Below are 25,747 nucleotides of genomic sequence, written 5' to 3' on the forward strand. Positions count from 1 at the left end.
ACCTTTCAAAGGGCAGACCTTATTCGGGCCCGGGTTGAAAGAGATTATCGCTGACATTACAGGAGGTAAAGGCCATGCCCTGCCTCAGGACAAAGCCAAAGCCAAGACTAGACAGTCTAATTTTCGTTCCTTTCGTAATTTCAAAGCAGGAGCAGCATCAACTTCCTCTGCACCAAAACAGGAAGGAGCTGTTGCTCGCTACAGACAAGGCTGGAAACCTAACCAGTCCTGGAACAAGGGCAAGCAGACTAGGAAACCTGCTGCTGCCCCTAAAACAGCATGAATTGAGGGCCCCCGATCCGGGATCGGATCTAGTGGGGGGCAGACTTTCTCTCTTCGCCCAGGCTTGGGCAAGAGATGTTCAGGATCCCTGGGCGCTAGAGATAATATCTCAGGGATACCTTCTGGACTTCAAATACTCTCCTCCAAGAGAGAGATTTCATCTGTCAAGATTGTCAACAATCCAGACAAAGAAAGAGGCGTTTCTACGCTGCGTACAAGAGCTCTTGTTAATGGGAGTAATCCATCCAGTTCCACGATCGGAACAGGGACAGGGGTTTTACTCAAATCTGTTTGTGGTTCCCAAAAAAGAGGGAACTTTCAGACCAATCCTGGACTTAAATATCCTAAACAAATTCCTAAGAGTTCCATCGTTCAAGATGGAGACTATTCGGACAATTTTACCTATGATCCAAGAGGGTCAATACATGACCACTGTAGATTTAAAAGATGCTTACCTTCACATACCGATTCACAAAGATCATTATCGGTACCTAAGGTTTGCCTTCCTAGACGGGCATTACCAGTTTGTGGCTCTTCCATTCGGATTGGCTACAGCTCCAAGAATCTTCACAAAGGTTCTGGGTGCTCTTCTGGCGGTACTAAGACCGCGGGGAATCTCGGTAGCTCCATACCTAGACGACATTCTGATACAAGCTTCAAGCTTTCAAACTGCCAAGTCTCATACAGAGTTAGTGCTGGCATTTCTAAGGTCACATGGATGGAAGGTGAACGAAAAGAAAAGTTCACTCGTTCCACTCACAAGAGTTCCCTTCCTGGGGACTCTTATAGATTCTGTAGAAATGAAGATTTACCTGACAGAGGACAGGCTAACAAGACTTCAAAGTGCTTGCCGCACCCTTCATTCCATTCAACACACGTCAGTGGCTCAATGCATGGAGGTAATCGGCTTAATGGTAGCGGCAATGGACATAGTACCCTTTGCACGCTTACACCTCAGACCACTGCAACTGTGCATGCTAAGTCAGTGGAATGGGGATTACTCAGACTTATCCCCTTCTCTGAATCTGGATCAAGAGACCAGAAATTCTCTTCTATGGTGGCTTTCTCGGCCACATCTGTCCAGGGGGATGCCATTCAGCAGACCAGACTGGACAATTGTAACAACAGACGCCAGCCTTCTAGGTTGGGGTGCCGTCTGGAATTCTCTGAAGGCTCAGGGACAATGGAGTCAGGAGGAGAGTCTCCTGCCAATAAACATTCTGGAATTGAGAGCAGTTCTCAATGCCCTCCTGGCTTGGCCCCAGTTGACAACTCGGGGGTTCATCAGGTTTCAGTCGGACAACATCACGACTGTAGCTTACATCAACCATCAGGGAGGGACAAGAAGCTCCCTAGCTATGATGGAAGTATCAAAGATAATTTGCTGGGCAGAGTCTCACTCTTGCCACCTGTCAGCAATCCACATCCCGGGAGTGGAGAACTGGGAGGCGGATTTCTTAAGTCGTCAGACTTTTCATCCGGAGGTCTTTGCCCAAATACTTCGACGTTGGGGCAAACCAGAGATAGATCTCATGGCGTCTCGACAGAACGCCAAGCTTCCTCGTTACGGGTCCAGATCCAGGGATCCAGGAGCAGTCCTGATAGATGCTCTGACAGCACCTTGGGACTTCAGGATGGCTTACGTGTTTCCACCCTTCCCGTTGCTTCCTCGATTGATTGCCAGAATCAAACAAGAGAGAGCATCAGTGATTCTAATAGCACCTGCGTGGCCACGCAGGACTTGGTATGCAGACCTGGTGGACATGTCATCCTGTCCACCTTGGTCTCTACCTCTGAAACAGGACCTTCTGATACAGGGTCCCTTCAAACATCAAAATCTAACTTCTCTGAAGCTGACTGCTTGGAAATTGAACGCTTGATTTTATCAAGACGTGGATTTTCTGAGTCAGTTATTGATACCTTAATACAGGCTAGGAAACCTGTTACCAGAAAGATTTACCATAAGATATGGCGTAAATACCTATATTGGTGTGAATCCAAAGGTTACTCTTGGAGTAAGGTTAGGATTCCTAGGATATTGTCTTTTCTACAAGAAGGTTTAGAAAAGGGTTTATCTGCTAGTTCATTAAAGGGACAGATCTCAGCTCTGTCCATTCTGTTACACAAACGTCTGTCAGAAGTTCCTGACGTCCAGGCTTTTTGTCAGGCTTTGGCCAGAATTAAGCCTGTGTTTAAAACTGTTGCTCCACCATGGAGTTTAAACCTTGTTCTTAATGTTTTACAGGGCGTTCCGTTTGAACCCCTTCATTCCATTGATATAAAGTTGTTATCTTGGAAAGTTCTATTTTTAATGGCTATTTCCTCGGCTCGAAGAGTCTCTGAATTATCAGCCTTACATTGTGATTCTCCTTATTTGATTTTTCATTCGGATAAGGTAGTCCTGCGTACTAAACCTGGGTTCTTACCTAAGGTAGTTACTAACAGGAATATCAATCAAGAGATTGTTGTTCCTTCCTTATGCCCAAATCCTTCTTCAAAGAAGGAACGTCTACTGCACAACCTGGATGTAGTCCGTGCTCTAAAATTTTACTTACAGGCAACTAAGGAATTTCGACAAACGTCTTCTCTGTTTGTCATTTACTCTGGGCAGAGGAGAGGTCAAAAAGCTTCCGCTACCTCTTTCTTTTTGGCTTCGTAGCATAATTCGTTTAGCTTATGAGACTGCTGGACAGCAGCCTCCTGAAAGAATTACAGCTCATTCTACTAGAGCTGTGGCTTCCACTTGGGCCTTCAAGAATGAGGCCTCTGTTGAACAGATTTGCAAGGCTGCAACTTGGTCTTCGCTTCATACTTTTTCCAAATTTTACAAATTTGACACTTTTGCTTCATCGGAGGCTTTTTTTTGGGAGAAAGGTTCTTCAGGCAGTGGTTCCTTCTGTATAAAGAGCCTGCCTATCCCTCCCGTCATCCGTGTACTTTTGCTTTGGTATTGGTATCCCAGAAGTAATGATGACCCGTGGACTGATCACACTTAACAGAAGAAAACATAATTTATGCTTACCTGATAAATTCCTTTCTTCTGTAGTGTGATCAGTCCACGGCCCGCCCTGTTTTTAAGGCAGGTAAATATTTTTTAATTTATACTCCAGTCACCACTTCACCCTTGGCTTTTCCTTTCTCGTTGGTCCTTGGTCGAATGACTGGGAGTGACGTAGAGGGGAGGAGCTATATGCAGCTCTGCTGGGTGAATCCTCTTGCACTTCCTGTTGGGGAGGAGTAATATCCCAGAAGTAATGATGACCCGTGGACTGATCACACTACAGAAGAAAGGAATTTATCAGGTAAGCATAAATTATGTTTTCATGTGATCTTCCTTATCTCATTTTTTAAGGGTAAGGCACGTTTTTAGGACATTTTTGTTTTCTTGTCTAGGTTTGTATCTTCTGACTGTATTAGACAGGTAAATGTTCCTTCTTTGTTTCCTAATTACCAACTTTTCCATAGTTTTTTTGTGTGCATATTTACTCCCGGGTTAGGTTCCAGGAGGAATGGTTGTAAATTGAAACCGTTGTAAATTGAAACCGTTGTAAATTGAAACCCAGTTTATAATGTAATTCAATGGGAAGTGAGGGAGTTAGGTTCCAGGCCCCTCTCAAAATTGTCATAAGTAACACCTAATACATTATTTTTAAAGCTTTGAAATGAAGACTTTAAATGCTAAACAGCATTATAAACCTAATAATGTAGATTGTATCATAATCAAACTAAGTTTAAAGGGACACTGAACCCAAATTTTTACTTTCGTGATTCAGACTGAGCATGCAATTTTAAGCAACTTTCTAATTTACTATTATCAATTTTTCTTCATTCTCTTGCTATCTTTATTTGAAAAAGAAGGCATCTAAGTTTTTTTTTCCGGTTTAGCACTCTATCCACCAATCAGCAAGAACAACCCAGGATGTTCACCAAAAATGGGCCGGCATTTAAACTTACATTCTTGCATTTCAAATAAAGATGCCAAGATAATGAAGAAAATTTGATAATAGGAGTAAATTAGAAAGTTGCTTAAAATGTCATGCTCTATCTGAATCAATCACAAAATAAAAAATGTGGGTTGTGTCCCTTTAATGAACAAAAACGTTTTTTTACTTGCATTTTTCTGCAATCAGTTCTCTGCATTGTTAGCATGTTAGATAATATTGGATCTGCACCTATTCAATCTGGAGTGATTAATAAGCAGTTAGGCACCCTTACCTCAAGCAGCTGGACAGGAAGATAATAGGGAAGTGGCTGCTAAATCTTGTTGCTCGATAGGTCTTGTCTGATCTGTGTACACAGATCAATTTCAGTTTGTTACATAACTTTGCTACAAAACAAGCGGACAGCTCCACCTACTGGCTATTTTAATTAGTGCACTGCTTTCCAAAGCTTTTCAATAGCAGTCACATGACTTAAAAAAAAAAGGTTATTCTGAAACTGCTCAAATTGAACCAGCGTAAACTAAGGGCCACCTGTATTATGTTAAAGCTACTATAGTTTTCAGACAAAATTATTTTTTGTTTTTGCTCTCTTCTGGTTTCAGGAAAGGGCAGGAAGCTTCTCCCATTTCATTTGTCTTTTTTGAGACTTCTGCTCGTATTTTTTTTTTTGGGGGGGGAGGGGTTGTGTGTGGTTTTTTTTTTTGTTTTATTTGTAGGCAAGATAGCCTGCACCTTAAACGGGCTACTGCTTATTCTACTAGTTTCAGTTGCCATTTAGGAATGAAGCTTCAGTTGTCCAACTTTGCAGTGCAGTTATTTGGCCTTCTTTGTATACTTCTACTAAATTGTACCATTTTAATATTTTTTTGCTTCTTTTGAGGTGGCTTTTCATAGATGAGACCTTCAGGCAGTTGTCTAAAAATGACCCCACCCTGTGTTTGTTTTCTGGTGTTCGTGGGTTTTTTTTTTATTCTTGCACACCTTTTTTTTTTTTTTTTTTTTTTTTCCCCCTGCTCCTTTTTTTTTGTTGCTCTTCTCTCTTTCTACCTTTTTTGCTTGGCTATACATTAGACTGAGGTGCTAGTGAGGTAGGAGGGGATTTATAGAGTTCTTAGGGTTTGGGAATGTGTGTCTGCTCCTAGTGGCAGGGAAGAGTAATTCCCAGGAGTAATGGATTGTGGACCCTCACCATGATGAAAGAAATGAGATATTCAGATAAACATAAATTATTTTTTTTGTCCATCTTCATTATAGTGATGGTAAATCCTTGCATTTCAAAAACACTAGGATTTATCATCACTAAAAATAAAAAGGACTTTTAAGTAAACACTTTTTTTCAATGAGGCGACGTTTCCACCTCTAAGCCAATAGCCGTGCTAGCTACACAACAGTGCCGCACGGCTATTGGTTTAGAGGTTATGCACCTTATTGTGTATTTGGTGGCTGGAGCCGCTGAGTTTAGGAGGCAGTGGCACAGAAAGTGTGCAATTTATCATTTTAGTGCTTACTGATAACTGAAAGTCCTATTTATTTTTAGTGATGGTAAAGCCTAGCGTTTTTGAAACACTAGGATTTACCATCACTCGTCATATAGCTTTCTGTGAGCAAGAATTATGCTACTTGTGTATGGCTTTTTCCATTTTGTATTTGATTTGTGAGCTTTTTAAATAGGGATACAACATATATAGTAATTTGTGGTTCTGACAGATGTCAGAGATTCTTGCTTCAGGTAGTTTTTTTTTTTTTTTTTTAAATAAAAATAATTGGTAAACCATCTCTGCCTGTATTAAGTTGAAGGGACATCTATTTTGACACAGGATAACAGATCATTCCTTCACAACAAAATCCCTATGCATACCCTTTTTCCATAGTTCAATGGGGCACCAAGCACCATCACAGAAAAATGTGAGGTCTCACTATCCAACTTGAGAGCAGGCTTACGGAAAACTGGCAGTTTCGGTGTTCTGCAAGATGCCAAACTAGAGGGAAGTAGCAGCAAAGAGCCTGGAATAAAACGCTCTGCTTCCAGTCCCCGTTTGGACACCCAAGAAAGGGTGAGCAGTTCATTATTTGCTTAATTTTGTCAGCTAATCCTATGCAAACTAAACGTTTCAGTATACTAAGTACTTGTTTAATTGTCATCATGCCAGTTTTAGCACAGTTTGGGCCCAAAAAGTATAGTTTCCATAATTGGGGGGAAAACTATAACCTTCACAGTGCCCATATATATTTCTTCTTCTGATTAACACTTTTTAGTATGTAAGAAGAAACTGGGGCTGGCAGGTTTATTATATATGATGTACAGTAAATCTATTTGCTCTTTTTTTGTTGGCATTCAAGAACCCCACGTTTTTAAACCTGTACATTCTATCATCTTCTTCTTAAGAAGATTGGCTTGTATGCAAAATGTGAACAGTTTACCTGTTAGTTATTTTCTAGGCAAAAACCCCCATCTAAATAGGACACTGACCACTCCATAGTCACAAATTAAATTTAGATCTGTCTATTTTGAAATTACAGCAGAAAGATGTATGGGACATTTTACAGAAGTGGAACAGCATTCTATGTGGAGCAGAAATAAGGAGCAATTCCAGTACAGAGAGCAGACCAGTATGCAAGCTAGCATGTCATAAAAAAATGGCATCAGTTGTCCTGGTAGAGTATAGTTCGCAAGACTCCATTATCAAGTCTTTGCTTCCTCTTCTGGGAGCTTCTTTATTTTTGAGTATATTGTCAGACTTTATTTCTATTAATATAAATATGCACCGTACATCGATTACATTTGCTTTGTTTTGGTCCGTTTTACATTTAAAAGTAAAGGGTTGTCACAGGATAGTTGTGACACAAGACAAACTCTCTGGTTTAAGTTAATGATTAAAGCTGTAGCAGTTCATGAATAGGGAAAAGTGGGTAGTTAGGGAGTTGCTATAGATTGTTTTGAGTTTGTATGTTATGATGAGACAGTGTTCTGACTGACATAGTGGAGCAAAAGATGAAGAGGATGATGGGTCAGTAGATGTGTTTGACATGCTGGTATTGGGGATAATGGGTGGTAAGAAAGCCAACAGACCACAAATTATTATATTTAAGTGAACTGATTTTAAGATGTTGAATTCTGGAGACACTTGATGATGATTGACTGAGGGGTGAAGATGGGCAAACCGTGAAAGATCATCTTAATTTAGTGGTCCTGAGTTGAAAGTATAATTTTATTTTTTATACTGAGGATTAGTCTTGAGACATGTTGTTGGTAATACGTGTACAATGGTACAATGGTTATTTCTTTCCTAAGATATGGAGAGTACACAACGTCATTTCAATTACTAGTGAGAATATCACTCCTGGCCAGCAGGAGGAGGCAAAGAGCACCACAGCAAAGCCGTTAAGTGTCACTCCCCTACCCATAATCTCCAGTCATTCTTTTTGCTTCTGTCAATGGAGGAGGTGAAGTTTGGTGTCTGAAGAAATTAATTCCTTTTTCTCTTGTTAAGTGTATTCAGTCCACGGGTCATCCATTACTTATGGGATATATTCCCTTCCCAACAGGAAGTTGCAAGAGGATCACCCAAGCAGAGCTGCTATATAGCTCCTCCCCTCACATGTCATATCCAGTCATTCTCTTGCAACTCAACTAGATAGGACGTTGTGAGAGGTCTGTGGTGTTTTTTATACTTAGTTTATTTCTTCAATCAAAAGTTTATTTTAAATGGCACCGGAGTGTGCTGTTTGTTCTCAGGCAGTATTTGGAAGAAGAATCTGCCTGTGTTTTCTATGATCTTAGCAGAAGTAACTAAGATCCACTGGCTGTTCTCGCACATTCTGAGGAGTGGGGTAACTTTCAGAAAGGGAATAGCGTGTGGGGAATCCTGCAAACAAGGTATGTGCAGTAAATTATTTTTCTAAGGAATGGAATTGACTCAGAAAATACTGCTGATACCGATGTAATGTAAGTACAGCCTTAAATGCAGTAGCAACTGGTATCAGGCTGATGAATGTATGTACAATAAGTAATTTTCTAAGGAATGGAATTTGACTAAGAAAATACTGTTAATACTAAAGTAATGTATGAGCCTTAACTGCAGTAGAAGCGACTGGTAGCAGGCTTATTAATAACACTACCTAACTTTTAAAGTGCATAAAACGTTTACTGGCATGTTGTTCGTTTTTTTGTGAGGTACTTTGGTGATAAATCTTTTGGGGCATGATTTTCCACATGGCTGTCGTTTATTTCTATATAGAAACGGTTAACTGAGGTTTCCCACTGTTGTAATGAGTGGGAGGGGCCTATTTTAGCGCTTTTTTGCGCAGTAAAAATTCAGTTTGTCTTCCTGCTTCTTCCTCCTTGATCCAGGACGTCTCTAGAGAGCTCAGGGGTCTTCAAAATTCATTTTGAGGGAGGTAATCAGTCACAGCAGACCTGCGACAGTGTGTTTGACTGTGATAAAAACGTTAATTGTTAAATTGATTATCCGTTTTTGGGTATTAAGGGGTTAATCATCCAATTGCTAGTGGGTGCAATGCTTTGCTAACTTAATACATTTACTGTGAAAATTTGGTTGCTATAACTGATTTGGTTCATTGTTATTTCAACTGTGAAGATTTTTTTGTGCTTCTTAAAGGCGCAGTAGCGTTTTTTATATTGCTTGTAAATTTATTTGAAAGGATTTTCCAAGCTTGCTAGTCTCATTGCGAGTCTGTTTAAACATGTCTGACACAGATGAATCTGTTTGTTCACTATGTTTGAAGGCCAATGTGGAGCCCCACAGAAATGTGTACTAAATGTATTGATGTCACTTTGAATAAAAGTCAATTTATATCTGTAAAGAAATTATCACCAGACAACGAGGGGGAAGTTATGCCGACTAACTCTCCTCACGTGTCAGTACCTTCTCCTCCCGCTCAGGAGGCGCGTGATATTGTGGCGCCAAGTACATCAGAGAGGCCCATACAAATCACTTTGCAAGACATGGCTGCTGTTATGACAGAGGTATTATCTAAATTGCCTGAATTAAGAGGCAAGCGCGATAGCTCTGGGTTAAGGACAGAGCGCGCTGATGATGTGAGAGCCATGTCTGATACTGCGTCACAATTTGCAGAACATGAGGACGGAGAGCTTCATTCTGTGGGTGACGGATCTGATCCAGGGAGACCGGATTCAGAGATTTCTAATTTTAAATTTAAGCTTGAGAACCTCCGTGTATTGCTAGGGGAGGTATTAGCGGCTCTGAATGATTGTAACACGGTTGCAATTCCAGAGAAAATATGTAGGTTGGATAGATACTTTGCGGTACCGGTGTGTACTGACATTTTTTCCTATACCTAAAAGGCTTACAGAAATTATTAGCAAGGAGTGGGATAGACCCGGTGTGCCTTTTTCCCCTCCTCCGATATTTAGAAAAATGTTTCCAATAGAAGCCACCACACGAGACTTATGGCAGACGGTCCCTAAGGTGGAGGGAGCAGTTTCTTCTTTAGCTAAACGTACCACTATCCCGGTGGAGGATAGTTGTGCTTTTTCGGATCCAATGGATAAAAAAATTAGAAGGTTACCTTAAGAAAATGTTTGTTCAACAAGGTTTTATCTTACAGCCCCTTGCATGCATTGCGCCTGTCACTGCTGCTGCGGCATTCTGGTTTGAGTCTCTGGAAGAGGCCATTCGCACAGCTCCATTGGATGAGATTATGGCCAAGCTTAAAGCACTTAAGCTAGCTAATGCATTTGTTTCTGATGCCGTTGTACATTTAACCAAACTAACGGCTAAGAACTCCGGATTCGCCATCCAGGCGCGCAGAGCGCTGTGGCTTAAATCCTGGTCAGCTGACGTGACTTCTAAATCTAAATTGCTTAATATTCCTTTCAAAGGGCAGACCTTATTCGGACCCGGCTTGAAAGAAATTATTGCTGACATTACTGGAGGTAAGGGTCATACTCTTCCTCAGGACAGGGCCAAATCAAAGGCCAAACAGTCTAATTTTCGTGCCTTTCGTAACTTCAAGGCAGGAGCAGCATCAACTTCCTCCGCTCCAAAACAGGAAGGACCTGTTGCTCGTTACAGACAGGGCTGGAAAGCTAACCAGCCCTGGAACAAGGGCAAGCAGGCCAGAAAGCCTACTTCTGCCCCTAAGACAGCATGAAGAGAGGGCCCCCTATCCGGAAACGGATCTAGTGGGGGGCAGACTATCTCTCTTCACCCAGGCTTGGGCAAGAGATGTCCAGGATCCCTGGGCGTTGGAGATCATATCTCAGGGATATCTTCTGGACTTCAAAGCTTCTCCTCCACAAGGGAGATTTCATCTTTCAAGGTTATCAGCAAACCAAATAAAGAAAGAGGCATTTCTACGCTGTGTGCAAGACCTCTTAGTAATGGGGGTGATCCACCCAGTTCCGCGGACGGAACAAGGGCAAGGGTTTTACTCAAATCTGTTTGTGGTTCCCAAGAAAGAGGGAACCTTCAGACCAATCTTGGACCTAAAAATCTTAAACAAATTCCTAAGAGTTCCATCATACAAAATGGAAACTATTCGAACCATCCTACCCATGATCCAAGAGGGTCAATACATGACCACAGTAGACTTAAAGGATGCCTACCTTCATATACCGATTCACAAAGATCATTATCGGTACCTAAGATTTCCTTTCTAGACAGGCATTACTAGTTTGTAGCTCTTCCCTTCGGGTTGGCTACGGCCCCGAGAATCTTTACAAAGGTTCTGGGCTCACTTCTGGCGGTTCTAAGACCGCGAGGCATAGCGGTGGCTCCGTATCTAGACGACATCCTGATACAGGCGTCAAGCTTTCAAATGGCCAAGTCTCAAACAGAGATAGTTCTGGCATTTCTGAGGTTGCATGGGTGGAAAGTGAACGTGGAAAAGAGTTCTCTATCACCACTCACAAGCGTTTCCTTTCTAGGGACTCTTATAGATTCTGTAGAGATAAAAATTTACCTGACGGAGTCCAGGTTATCAAAACTTCTAAATGCTTGCCGTGTCCTTCATTCCATTCCACGTCCGTCAGTGGCTCAGTGCATGGAAGTAATCGGCTTAATGGTAGCGGCAATGGACATAGTGCCATTTGCACGCCTGCATCTCAGGTTATCAAAACTTCTAAATGCTTGCCGTGTCCTTCATTCCATTCCACGTCCGTCAGTGGCTCAGTGCATGGAAGTAATCGGCTTAATGGTAGCGGCAATGGACATAGTGCCATTTGCACGCCTGCATCTCAGACCGCTGCAATTATGCATGCTAAGTCAGTGGAATGGGGATTACTCAGATTTGTCCCCTCTGCTAAATCTGGACCAAGAGACCAGAGATTCTCTTCTCTGGTGGCTTTCGCGGGTCCATCTGTCCAAGGGTATGACCTTTCGCAGGCCAGATTGGACGATTGTAACAGATGCCAGCCTTCTAGGTTGGGGCGCAGTCTGGAATTCCCTGAAGGCTCAGGGATTATGGACTCAGGAGGAGAAACTCCTCCCAATAAATATTCTGGAGTTGAGAGCAATATTCAATGCTCTTCTAGCTTGGCCTCAGTTAGCAACACTGAGGTTCATCAGATTTCAGTCGGACAACATCACGATTGTGGCTTACATCAACCATCAAGGGGGAACCAGGAGTTCCCTAGCGATGTTGGAAGTCTCAAAGATAATTCGCTGGGCAGAGTCTCACTCTTGCCACCTGTCAGAGATCTACATTCCAGGCGTGGAGAACTCGGAGGCGGATTTTCTAAGTCGCCAGACTTTTCATCCGGGGGAGTGGGAACTTCATACGGAGGTCTTCGCTCAAATGATTCATCGTTGGGGCAAACCAGATCTGGATCTCATGGCGTCTCGCCAGAACGCCAAGCTTCCTTGTTACGGATCCAGGTCCAGGGACCCGGGAGCGGCGCTGATAGATGCTCTGACAGCCCCTTAGGTCTTCAACATGGCTTATGTGTTTCCACCATTTCCGATGCTACCTCGACTGATTGCCAAGATCAAACAGGAGAGAGGATCGGTGATTCTGATAGCGCCTGCGTGGCCACACAGGACCTGGTATGCAGACCTAGTGGACATGTCGTCCTGTCCACCATGGTCTCTACCTCTGAGGCAGGACCTTCTACTACAAGGTCCTTTCAAACATCCAAATCTAATTTCTCTGAGGCTGACTGCATGGAGATTGAACGCTTGATTCTATCAAAGCGTGGCTTCTCGGAGTCAGTTATTGATACCTTAATACAGGCACGGAAGCCTGTTACCAGAAAAATTTACCATAAGATATGGCGTAAATATTTATATTGGTGCGAATCCAAGAGTTACTCATGGAGTAAGGTTAGGATTCCTAGGATATTGTCTTTTCTACAAGAGGGTTTAGAAAAGGGCTTATTTGCTAGTTCGTTAAAGGTACAGATTTCTGCTCTGTCTATTCTCTTACACAAACGTCTGGCAGAAGTTCCAGACGTCCAGGCTTTTTGTCAGGCTTTGGCTAGGATTAAGCCTGTGTTTAAGACTGTTGCTCCTCCGTGGAGCTTAAACTTGGTTCTTAAAGTTCTTCAAGGGATTCCGTTTGAACCCCTTCATTCCATTGATATTAAGCTTTTATCTTGGAAAGTTCTGTTTTTGATGGCTATTTCCTCGGCTCGAAGAGTCTCTGAGTTATCAGCCTTACATTGTGATTCTCCTTATCTGATTTTCCATTCAGACAAGGTAGTTCTGCGTACTAAACCTGGGTTTTTACCTAAGGTAGTTTCTTTTTTTTTTTTTTTTTTTTTTTGGTTTTAAAAAGCTTTATTAAAGATTAGAAATATGAACAGTACATGCAATGAAAAAGAATCGGTAATGTACATAACATAATAGCTCATTTTACATCCCTCTGTGTACAGCAGAGCTGGGATAATCATGAAAAAGCCCTTAAATAATGTGGAGATGATGAGCAGGGCGATACCAAGTCCAGTTTCGAGCTCATGCATGCATTGACAGGTAACAGACAGTAGGAAATAATTTTACAACTGTTTCATAAAACATATCATGAGTAAGTACAAGTAAGATAATTAGAGAAGATGTGGGTCCCCATATCAGTCTTAGGGAACCCTAGGAGAGAAAGAGAAAAGGAGAGGAAGAAGAAAAAAAAAAAAAAAAAAAAGGGAATCGAAGGAAGGGTGAGGGAGAGAGGGGAGGGGAGGTAGGTGGGGGCATCCGAGTTAACCATTGTGTGGCGATAGCCGCCTACTAGTAGATTATCTGTGTTGTCTTTATGTGTTTGCCTCAGGGGCCTCTCAGGTTTGTTTCCAGCGATCTAACATATATTCATGAGTTTCTATCTTATCTGCTCTTAGGAATTTGTATCTCTCTAGCGATAAATATCTTTCTACCTGTGACGTCCATTCCCCAAATGTGGGGACTGTGACGCTCTTCCATCTCCGCGGGATGAGAGACTTAGCGCTATTGATCATTATGAAGAACAGTTGTTTTGTTGGTTTATCTCTAAATTTAGGGAGTGTGTGATATAGTAGCAGATTAGGTAACCTAGGTACAGATGAGCCAAGTATCGTCTCCATTCTGTCCAAGATTGAGCGCCAGAATGGTTCTATGTGTTTACATGTCCACCAAATGTGTATGAGAGAGCCGCGCTCTCCACATCCGCGCCAGCACCTCCCATCTGTCTGTTTATATATTTTCTGTAATCTATCAGGCGTGAGGTACCACCCGGCTAAATATTTGTAGTTTGTTTCAAGGACTCTTGCCGAGATCGATGCTTTCTTATGGGCCCTAAAGATTTTGTTCCACTCATCAGCGGAAGGGGGTGGTGTGAGTTCCCTATTCCACCGTCTTGTGAACCCTGGGAGCGGCAATTCCCTATGGGCAAGAAGCAAACGGTAAGCTATAGAAATCATGTGTCTAGGTATGTGTGGTAATAGGCAAAATGATTCTAGTGTTGTCATTTGCCTGGCTATCTGTCTATTGTTTTTGCTGGTCGATAAAAAATGTTGGAGTTGCGTGTGAAAGTACCATGAGAGCTCTAGTCCCGAGTGGTCCAGTTCTGATCTACTCTTAAGTTTCTGGTCCGAGATTAGTCTTTGGAAGGACACCTGTGATATCTGTGTTTTATCAATTCTTGACTTTTGTGTATAAGTGAAGGGTAAGTCTGGATTGTCCAGGAATGGTGTAAGGGGGGACGGGTTCGAGGTTATATGAGGGTACTCTGTCATTATGCGGTCCCAACATACAAAGAATTCACGAAGGAGTGGGTAGTTGTGTATCAGTTTTGGCCTAAGTTTGGGTGATATCCAACCCAAGGTGCCCACATTTTGTGATCCTAGAATGGATTTGCAAATTTGGATCCAGGTTTTCTCTTTTGAATCATGACTCCATTCTACTTGATGTTGGAGTGTGATTGCTTTCCTGTATGTGACCAGGCTGGGGACCCCCAAACCTCCTCTGTCCCTAGGCAGGTACAGAGTTTTCCGCGCAACACGCGGTCTTATTCCCTTCCAGATAAACTCCTCCATCACGCCCTGCAGTTTGTTCAGATAGTGAGTAGGCAGAGGTATCGGGAGGGTCTGGAGGACATACAATATTCTAGGCAGAATATTCATTTTAACTATGCCGATTCTTCCAAGCCAGGAGATCGGTTTGTTTCTCCAGGAAGACAGATCTCCCGTGATTGTGGATAGTAGATTTAAGTAATTTGCTTCATAGAGTGTATCAACAGATGGGGTGAGGGAAATCCCTAAATATTTAAGGGAACGAGTCTGGATACGCAGGGGGCTCAGGGAGGCGACCTGACCGAGTTCTTGCTGCGAGAGATTAATGTTTAGTAGTTCAGATTTAGTTTTGTTTAAAAGAAAATTTGAGAACCTACCGTATAGCTCAAATTCTTTGAGCATTTCTGGGAGTGATATCAAAGGGTTCGACAAAGAGAGCAAAACGTCATCCGCATACATGGATAGTTTGTGCTCCTGGTCTCCTATTAGGATGCCAGAGATATTATCGTTGTTCCTGATTCTCTGAGCCAGTACCTCCATAACCAAGGCAAAGAGTAGTGGTGACATGGGACATCCCTGCCTAGTGCCGTTTGAGATATTAAGTGGGTCTGAGAGGATGTTATTAACTCTAATCTGTGCTGTGGGGGTTGCATAAAGTGAAAAAATTCTATGTATGAAGGCCGGACCAAACCCCATCTTCGACAGGACCGCCTTCAGAAAGTTCCAGCTGATCCTGTCGAAGGCTTTCTCTGCATCCGTAGATACAAGAATTGCCGGGATCCTATTATTTTGTGCAAAGTTGACAAGAAGGGCTGCTTTCATGGTGTTATCCCTGGCCTCTCGGCCAGGCACAAAGCCCACTTGGTCAGGCGAAATCAGTTGGGGCAAAAATTTATTTAGTCTGTTGGAGAGGACTTTTGCAAATATCTTTATGTCTACATTTAGTAAAGAGATTGGTCGAAAGTTCTCGGGTTTGTTAGGTGTTTTACCTGGTTTTGGGATGGTCGTGATGTGAGCCAAAAGCATGGAAGGGGGAAATCCCTGCAAAGTGTCCACAGAGTTGAACAGGCGGGCGAGGTGAGGTGATAATATGGGTTTGAAAAGTTTGTAATATTTGGTACTAAAACCATCTGGGCCGGGGCTCTTGCCCACCGTTAGGTCATCGATTACTTTGGAAACCTCCTCTGAGGTGAGCGGGGCGTCAAGTGTCTCCCTTTCCGTTAATGAAAGGGATGGTAAAGTTATAGAGTTCAGGTAAGAATCTTGGTTAGGGAAAGGGCAGTCTCCACCTCCCTCCATGGAGGGACCTGGAGAGTTCTGGATGTTATAGAGGTCTTGATAGTAAGTACGAAGAGTTTCAGCAATATCTGGGCTATTGGTATGTGTGGATTTATGTCTATCTTCTATGCAATGTATATGAGTTTTCAACGATTTTCTCTTAATGGCTCTCGCCAGAAGTTTTCCGGGCTTGTCCCCGAATTCATAATATTTCTGCTGGCTCCTAAGTGCCATCTTTTGGTACTCTATGGTATGTAGATTCTGAATTTCTTCCCTGGCCCCCCTCAACTCTGCCATTAATTGTGTGTCTGATGGTGATGTTTTGTGTTTTTTTTCTAGAGTGCGTATAGTAGATAGTAATGTTGAGAACTTGTCTCTAGTCTGTTTGGCCAAGAAGGCTTTTTGTTTAATTCCCCTCGCAAAACACATTTATGCGCCTCCCAAATAGTGTGTGTTGGTAATTCACCGGTATCGTTTAGGAGGAAGTAATCTGTGAGCGCAGTCTCTATCTTACCCTTAAGTGTTTGATTGTTGAGCATGTGATCATCGAATTTCCAGAGAAAGGGGCGGTCCGGGGTCGTAGGCCAGTTTAGTTTACATAAGACAGGGGCATGGTCAGACCAGGTCATGGGAAGTATTTGTATATGTGCTACATGGGCTAGTGTCAGTTGGTCAGTGAAAATGTAATCAATCCTTGTGTACAGGTCATGAGGGTGTGAGAAAAACGTGTAGTCTCGTCTCATGGGGTATTGGGTCCTCCAAACGTCGTGTATTGCTATCTCTTCTAGTCTGGCGTTACATTGTTTGATCTTTTTTGGAACTGAGGTTACTCCTTTAGAAGTATCAAGTTGTGGGTCTAGTGGCATGTTAAAGTCTCCAGCAAGAAGCAAAGCTCCCCTCTGTAGCTCCAGAATTTTATTAGTTAATTTTGTCATAAACTTGTTTTGATCTTGGTTAGGAAAGTATGCATTCACTAAGGTCACAGGTTTATTATGTAGAGAACCCACTACTATCAGATATCGGCCCTCTGGATCTCTTTCTTCGTGTGTCAACTGAAAAGCTGTCGAGTGTTTTATGAGAATTCCCACCCCATTTCTTTTAGTAGGGCCAGATGCAAAGAACATTAGTGGGAATTTGGAGTTGAGCCAGCGGGGTTCCCTCCCTTTCCTAAAGTGAGTTTCTTGCAGATAAATGATGTCACAGTGTAGTCTAGTCATATCTCTTATTAAATTAGATCTTTTTTCAGGTATGTTAATACCCTTAACGTTGAGTGTCAGAATAGTTAGGTTGTGTGCAGATTGGGACGCCATCTTATATTGTGTATGTGTGATTGAGGGGGTAGGAAGAAGCGGTGGGACAAAGGGAGAGAGGGTAAGTGGGGAGATAAAAAAAAAAAAAAAAAAAAAGAAAAGAAAAATTAAAAAGTAAAGAAGTACAATAAGCCTGGGTAAGTAAAACAAGAGGAAGGAGAAAGAAAAGAGAAAACACTTATACTATTCTTCCCGTAGAAGTATAGAAGAACAAGGAAGGATAGCAAAGTTGGCGTGGGGTCTGTATCCGCACGCCCGGTCAAAAAGTGAAGAGGAATGGGAGAAAAGAAAAGAATGAACATTATCTCATCACAGAGGAACAAATATCATAACAAGTGTGTAAGACAACATGAACAAACTTATTCAACATTTCAGAGAGTCACCCCCCAGATAAAGCTGAGTAATCATTAGTCAAGCTATTAAGAAACCTCAAAATTGGATTTTTCCCTCTCACTTGGTGGTGTATTCAGTCTTGGGTCTAATTTGCCCTTAATGTGTGTATACTGCATAATCTTAAGAGGTGTTACAGTGCTAGTTCCCTATCCTCTTCGTGATAGTTGATTTATCTATTGTGGTATGATGTAAACTGGTAGAGGTTATTTGAATTCAGCTCTGAGGCAGTGTAGTAACGTGAGACAAACATTAATAAGCATCTAAACAACGCAACATGACATAACAAACCTATATTTCAGCATAACATAGTAATCTTATGTATCAACAATTATAAGAATACTTAGTCCCTCTCAGGAAAGTCAATTCTCCCGTTTAGGGAGAATGCCATTGGGGCATCCTAAAAAAAAAAAAAGAAATACAAATAGAAAATCAGAAACGGACAGTCATACTTATCAGTGCCTCCTGGTGTGTCATTGAACTACAACAATGGGCTGACGGTTTTTCTCAAGTGTTCTGTGCCCGAGCAGTGTCTCCGGCTCTCTGTGGAGGAGTGTTGCAAGATGGTTGTTCTCCCTGCTCAGGGTGAAGAATGTTGATCCCAAGAACTTTACAGAATTCTGGAAGGTCAGGTGGTGATCTGTAGATTGCTTGTGTTCCGTTTTTAGAGGCCACAATGCAAACCGGGAAACCCCATTTATACTGTATTCCATGTGCTTGAAGTTCGGCAGTTATGAATTTTAGGTCCCTTCTTTTTTGAAGAGTGAGCAAGCTTAAGTCCGAAAATATCTGTAGGGGGATCCCCGCATGTGTTACATTTTTGAGAGTTCTCGCCCTCTGGGTAATGGACTCCTTATCCTTGTAGCTTAGAAATTTGACAATAATGTCTCTTGGTGGGGCTTTAGGAGGAGGCCTAGGTCTCAAGGCCCTATGTGCCCTTTCAATAGGGATGTTTGCAGACTCCGGTGTCCCTATTAGGGTACGAAATAGGTCCTGAAGATAGCCCTCCAGGGCCACATTAGAAACAGATTCTGGCACCCCCCTGATTCTGATGTTATTCCGTCTGCCCCTGTTGTCTAGATCCTCCATCTTGGAGAGTAGGAATTGTATATGTTCTTCATGTTCCTGGATCTGTTGAGAATTGTTTTGGACAGTACCCCGAAGAGATTCATGTTTGGTTTCTAGTGTCTGTACCTGTTGCGTAACTTGGGTGATGTCCTTTTTCAAATCCCCAAACAGGGATCTCATCTCAGAGAGGACTTTATCAATATCATCTTTTGAGGAAATAGTGTCAAGATCTCTTCGTGTAAGGTATTCCTGCTGTTGTGTGTGGTCAGGCGATGTCATGTCTGAAGTGCAGCTGACAGGGGATGGAGGCCCTGTATTTGATATTTCAGAAGGAGGTAGAGAGGCCTTAAGGTAGTTTGTAAGGCTGGTTGATTTATGTCCCTTCTCAGGTTTGGTATTTTTTCTTTGCGACATAATATGTGAGAGGAGGTGTCACAAAAAGCTTTCAATGAGATAGGTCTTTGAGATTAAGTGTCTTTAGTTACTATAAATCCTTGAATTATGTGACTTATTGATCAAGGAGTCTCTAAGCTGGATAATGTCACTACTGAGTATATATGCCTCCTATTGTATTCTGGCTGGAGTGTAATACTGAGGAGGGTGTTTATTTAATTAGCAACAGTCGCACTGTTATGTAAAAAATGGTGACCGGAGCTGTTTCTCTCCAGTGTATGCAGCCATGTGTGTGTGCTCTTACAGGTGTCAGTGACTTTTACCACAGAAGTGAGGGGTAGAGCACCGATCTCCACGATCACTATCCCCCTTAGGTGAGATGGTAAGGGTTAAAGTTCACACTCACCAGCGATCCGTTTCTTGAGAGTAATTAAGTATGTCCTCCTCGTTGTCCCTCCTGCGCCGCTATCCAACTCTCGAGTTGTTTTTTGTTAACTCACGCCTGCGGCCTGTGTCAGTGATGGCGTTCTTTAAGTAGCGGTGCTGACAGGTGTTCTCCTCGCCGCTCAGGCAGAGAGGGTTGTTGTGTCTCCCGCTGTGTGAGAACGGGTATTCGGCAATTCAGGTAAGGGCCGCAGGGGTTCTTTCAAGGGAGGTGGCAGGCAGCACGGCGTGCTATATTTCCTCCAGGCCCCGCAAGTGTAAGCTGGCAGCGATCTTCAGAGAGGAGTCAGATCTTCCAATTATCAGGTTATAAAGCTGCAGGGTACTACATATATTGAGTTCCTGTGATTATATAGTAAAATTTATGGCATTATTCTCTTGTAAAGCGATTTTGACCGGGCGTGAGGCATCAGAGCAAATTTCTAGGCAGCCATCATCCTGCGTGGCCAAGCTCCGCCCCCTACCTAAGGTAGTTTCTAACAGGAATATCAATCAGGAGATTGTTGTTCCATCATTATGTCCTAATCCTCCTTCAAAGAAGGAACGACTTTTGCATAATCTGGACGTAGTCCGTGCCCTGAAGTTCTATCTACAGGCAACTAAAGATTTTCGTCAAACTTCTTCCCTGTTTGTCGTGTACTCTGGTCAGAGGAGAGGTCAAAAAGCTTCGGCAACCTCTCTCTCCTTTTGGCTTCGTAGCATAATACGTTTAGCCTATGAGACTGCTGGACAGCAGCCCCCTGAAAGAATTACAGCTCATTCCACTAGAGCTGTGGCTTCCACCTGGGCCTTCAAGAATGAGGCCTCTGAACAGATTTGCAAGGCTGCAACTTGGTCTTCGCTTCACACTTTTTCAAAATTTTACAAATTTGACACACTTGCTTCTTCGGAGGCTGTTTTTGGGAGAAAGGTTCTACAGGCAGTGGTTCCTTCCGTTTAAGTTCCTGCCTTGTCCCTCCCATCATCCGTGTACTTTGGCTTTGGTATTGGTATCCCATAAGTAATGGATGACCCGTGGACTGAATACACTTAACAAGAGAAAACATAATTTATGCTTACCTGATAAATTTATTTCTCTTGTAGTGTATTCAGTCCACGGCCGCCCTGTCTTTTTAAGGCAGATCTAAATTTTAATTAAACTCCAGTCACCACTGCACCCTATGGTTTCTCCTTTTTTGTCTTGTTTCGGTCGAATGACTGGATATGACATGTGAGGGGAGGAGCTATATAGCAGCTCTGCTTGGGTGATCCTCTTGCAACTTCCTGTTGGGAAGGGAATATATCCCATAAGTAATGGATGACCCGTGGACTGAATACACTACAAGAGAAATAAATTTATCAGGTAAGCATAAATTATGTTTTAATGGATAATTTTCCCTGCAAGCAAGGATTTTGGTTTAGCTGAGTCCACGTCAATCTCTTCAGTAGAGTAGTGGTGGCTTTTAAGCAGTTAGGAAGTTGTGAGGTGGTCCTTACTTTGTTTCCTAAACATATTGCTGCCCTAGTTACAGAAAGCCAGAGTTGGTTACTCTGTTCTTTCTTTTTTCTACAGGTCTCTTTAAGGTCGGCTGAGTCTGACAGACCTGGAGTAGATGAGAAGAAAGATGACTTCTGAGTCCCTGTATCCTCTGCCCCCAAATAGGGGTGAGGAATTTTTATTATCTGCTGAATACCCTCCAGTGAGGGTGAGCAATGTGGGTAGGGGATACATCAGCCACAGAGGATATGACTTCTAGTGAAGTTTATTAATGTTCTGGGCTTAGATTCTACCTCTCTGGGACGGCAGTTTTCTTCTCACTACTGATTTATTCAGAAACAACCGCAAGTATGAGAAAGCTGATACACTGGTGGGGTTTTTATGCTGTAATGGGTCTTACTAATAGAGCATTATTGGCGTGTGACTAGCCGATGCTCTTTACTTATTATATGGGTACCTTACTTTATAGAGCATTTATTGGTGTGTGACTAGTCAATGTTCTTATGTCGTACTCCTTGTATGGGGATTCACGTATTTTCCTGACTTATACAGCATTTTTCGGCATGTGACTAGTCGATGCTATTTCCAAATTTAATGTGGATGAGGTAACTCATAACACACTACTTTTGTATGGGGTCAAATGTATATCCTTTCGTATTATGCATTTATCAGTGGCGTGTGTCTAGCCGATGCTCTTTTACTAATTTATGGAGGTGTCTTGTAACGATGCGGCAGATAGTTATGCATCTAAGTATAATTTGGCGCCATTTGTCTACCTCGTCTGAGTTTTACTTTGGTCCACTGTAATGCCCTCTTATTGTTCAATAGGACGACTACGCAATCAGACATTGTATACTCTTTAAATGAGTGTTGGTTTGTTTGATGTCGCACGGTTAATGAGGCGCCTTTTTTGTTTAAAATGTCGGCGCCATCCTTTCCTCATGACTATAGTAATGGCGGCAGTGTGAACCCTTTGTAGCGCCTTTTTGCCGCAGCTCCCTGCAGTGTTTTCCTTCTCCTCTCTTGACCGGTCTCATATTTGAGTTTTTTTCCCCCCAATATATAAAAAAGAGAAAAATCTTTAGTAGTGGGGAAATTGGTTTTTTTTTTCGCTTAGGGGGTGTTCTATCCGCACAAGCAAGAGTGCAAGGAGTAATAGTTTATAGGTCGCTTAGACTTGGCGATATTTCTAGTTAAATTGTGACTTTATTTTGTCACTAATTTCCTTCCTAAGATAGGGAGAGTCCACGGCTTCATTTCTTACTGTTGGGAAATAAAACACCTGGCCACAAGGAGGAGGCAAAGACACCGCAGTCAAAGGCTTAAATATCCCTCCCACTTCCTCATTACCCCAGTCATTCTTTGCCTTTTGTCACGTTAAGAGGTGGCAGAGAAGTGTCAGAAGATTCAGAGAGTCCTGAAAAAAGGTATCTGCCCTTCGTGATAGGACTGGAGTTTTAAGTAGTCATGTCAACCTCTGAGTCTGGAGATGCAGGGAAAGTTTTTCTGTGAAACCATCCAGAATACAGTTAACAGCTCCTAAGCAATCCGTGTTGATGAGTTTCAGTGCCTGCTTTCTTTCACTGAAGTCCATGTCAGGAGCGCTGCTATAAGACTATCACACTTGAGAGGCTGTGTTCTGTTCCACAACATGGATCCTGGAGGTAAGATCGTTTAAATTTTTACACATAAAACGCTATAACTGGGTCACAGTGTGGCTACTTTATACCTTGATAGGATCCAGGGTTAATATCCTCTGAAGGGGGTTTATTGAACAGTTGGGGTTAATTAATCAGTGTATTAATTATTTACATGCTGCTTTGTGTGATTTTTTTTTTTCCTGGGCTGATAGACTGTGTTTTTGGCTGAAACAAACAGGTTTCACTTTTAAGTTTCACTTTCGTTTTTGAAAGTGTTGAATAGCTCCTATTACTTGCTGTACTTATAATAACAAGGGAAGTACTGTTTTGTACTCCATGTGACCAGGTATGGTCTATGTTCAGTTCCTCCATTCCGGCTGAGACTTGAACCTGAGGAGAGCGTTTCCTCTGTTAACTGTCTGGGTCTAGGAGGTGGTGATGCTCCAGCTATTGTGAGTATAAAGGTGCAGTTTTCTATAAAAAAAAAAGTTTGTGTTGTCATGTGGGTATAACCTGAGCTATGGAGGACTCTGACATGTTAGAAGGTACTCCTTCTGTATTAAATCATACCTGTTTATATTGTGAGGAGGCCGTGGTTTTCCTGCCCACTCAATTATGTTCCACATGCCTTAACACTGTTATAAAGGCTAAGGCTCTTGGTTCCTCTGAGCCGTCTACCTCTCAGGACTTGGTGTCCCGTGAGATTACAACCCTTGCTACATTATCCACTCCACATGCAGTTCCCCGTAGCACATCTAATCCTTCATCCGGAGGGGGCCTTCTTCCTGTGGACTTTGCAGCCCAGTTGCAAACGGTGGTGTCTGCGGCCCTCAGTGCATTCCCTCGCTCTAACAAACGCAAGAGAAAGGTTAAACATAACTCTCCTGACCCGGAGTCATATAAATATTTATCAGATTTAGCTATTATGTCTGTTATTCGATGATGAGTTAACCTCTGTAGCTTCAGAGGGTGAACTTTCTGGGTCGGAGTCCTTGGCGTCTAAGCCTCTTGCTGCGGAGGAACCGTTCTTTAGATTTAAAATTGAGCACTTGCGTTTTTTATTAAAGAAGGTTCTGTCTACGTTAGAGATTTCAGAGGCCGCGCGACCTGAAGAACCTATGATACCTAATTTAGACAGATTTTATGAAGACAGGAAAGTTCCTTTGACTTTTCCTGTGCCGATTAAGATGGCGAACATTATTAAGAACGAATGGGATAGAATTGTTTTTTCCATTTCCCCCTCGTCTATTTTTAAAAAGTTGTTCCCGGTCCCGAACTTTCAACTGGATTTGTGGGGCTCCATTCCTAAGGTGGATGGTGCTATCTCTACGCTTGCTAAACGTTCTACTATACCTCTTGAGGATAGTTGTTCGTTCAGAGAGCTGATGGATAAGAAAATGGAAAGCTTTCTGAGAAAGATGTTTCAACATACAGGATTTTTGTTTTAACCGGTGGCTGCAGTTGCCGTGGTTCCCGGAGCGGCTACCTACTGGTGCGACTCTTTGCCGGAACTCATTGAGGTGGAGTCTCCCCTCGAGGATATTCAAGACAGAATTAAAACTCTGAGAATGGCTAATTCTTTTATCTGTGATGCAAACATAAAAATAATTTGCCTAAATGCAAAGGCCTCTGGCTTTTTGGTCCTAGCCCGCAGGGCGCTCTGGTTGAAGTCTTGGTCTGCGGATATGACTTTTAAGTCCAAACTCCATTCTCTTCTCTAAAAGGGAAAGATTTTATTTGTTCCAGGCCTGGACACCATTATTTCTATGGTTACCAAAGGCAAGGGTGCCTTTCTACCGCAAGATAAGAACAACAAGTCTAAGGGACGACAATCTTCTAATTTTCATTCCTTTTGTTCTGACAAATCCCAACGACAACAATCCTCCAAGCCCGAGCAACCCAAGTCTGCCCGGTATTAACTAACAGGTATTGGTCTCATGGTGTCCTGCATGGACATCTTTCCTTTTGCCAGGTTCTGTTTCAGACCTTTGGTCTCCTGGTGTCCTGCATGGACATCATTCCTTTTGCCAGGTTCTGTCTCAGACCTTTACAACTCTGCATGCTGAGACAGTGGAACGGCAATCATTGTAATCTGTCTCTACAGATTTTTATTAGACACAGCCGGTCGAGAAAATCACTCTCTTGGTGGCTCTGTCCAGATCATCTGTCCCGAGGGACGTGCTTCTTTCTTTTGCAAGATGTACCGAATCCACGGATTCATCCTAACTTGTGAGATATTGTCCTTCCTGACAGGAAGTAGCAAAGAGAGCACCACAGCAGAGCTGTCTATATAGCTCCCCCCTTAACTCCACCCACCTAGTCATTCTCTTTGCTGGCTCTAAGCAGGAAGAGTAAAGAGAAGAGGTGTTAAACTGTTAGTTTCATTTTATCTTCAATCAAGTGTTTGTTATTTTTAAATAGTACCGGTGTTGTACTATTTACTCTCAGGCAGGACATAGATGAACATTTCTGCCTGGAGGATGATGATCTTAGCATTTGTAACTAAGGTCCACTGCTGTTCCCACATGAGCTGAGGAGTACAGGAAAACTTCAGTGTGAGGAACGGTTTCTTGCTATACAGTAATGAGGTATGTTCAGTCATATTTTCTGCAGAGACTGTGTTAACTCAGAAAGGCTAACAGTGTCCACATAAGGGGAAGGGTAAGCAGTAATCCAAGATTTATCAGAGGTTTTTACTAGCTTGCATAAAGGGTTAATTTTTTGTGGGCACTCAGTTTGTTAGGAGAAATTGGGAAAAATTGTGTCTGGGAGTAACGTTTTCTGTTTTATAAGACATTTGCTTGAGGGTTCTTTGGGGTTGTTTATAACCCACATGGCTTTCAGGCAGGGTTTGTTAGTTTTGTGTAGGCCCCAGCAACATCGAGTGAGGTGGGCGGGGCCTACATTTACAAGCGGCAAGTAACTTCTCCTGAGGTCCTGAGGGTCTTCTGAGGGACTAATTGAAGCTTTAAACCCCATATTATCGCTTCCTAAGGGCAGGTAGGGCCACAGCAGAGCTGTGGCAAGGTGCTTTAGGAGGTTTTAACCGGTTTTAGACACTTATCAAT

At 42.5% G+C, this 25,747-nt stretch overlaps 1 protein-coding gene across 2 annotated transcripts in view; it reads left to right on the forward strand.

Annotated features, from left to right (window-relative positions):
- The window catches only part of PPP1R12C (protein phosphatase 1 regulatory subunit 12C), a 666,212-nt gene that overhangs the window by 330,063 nt on the left and 310,402 nt on the right, over positions 1-25,747 (forward strand). Inside the window, exon 10 of one of the 2 annotated variants that reach the window (XM_053690707.1) lies at positions 6,095-6,277. The exons of the other annotated variant lie outside the window; for it this stretch is intronic. Within the exon in view, the coding sequence (XP_053546682.1) occupies positions 6,095-6,277 (183 nt within the window). The remainder of the gene's footprint in view (positions 1-6,094; positions 6,278-25,747) is intronic. 2 annotated transcript variants of the gene reach the window in all.

Source organism: Bombina bombina, chromosome 8 (genome assembly GCF_027579735.1).
Source record: "Bombina bombina isolate aBomBom1 chromosome 8, aBomBom1.pri, whole genome shotgun sequence".
Lineage (NCBI taxonomy): Eukaryota > Metazoa > Chordata > Amphibia > Anura > Bombinatoridae > Bombina > Bombina bombina.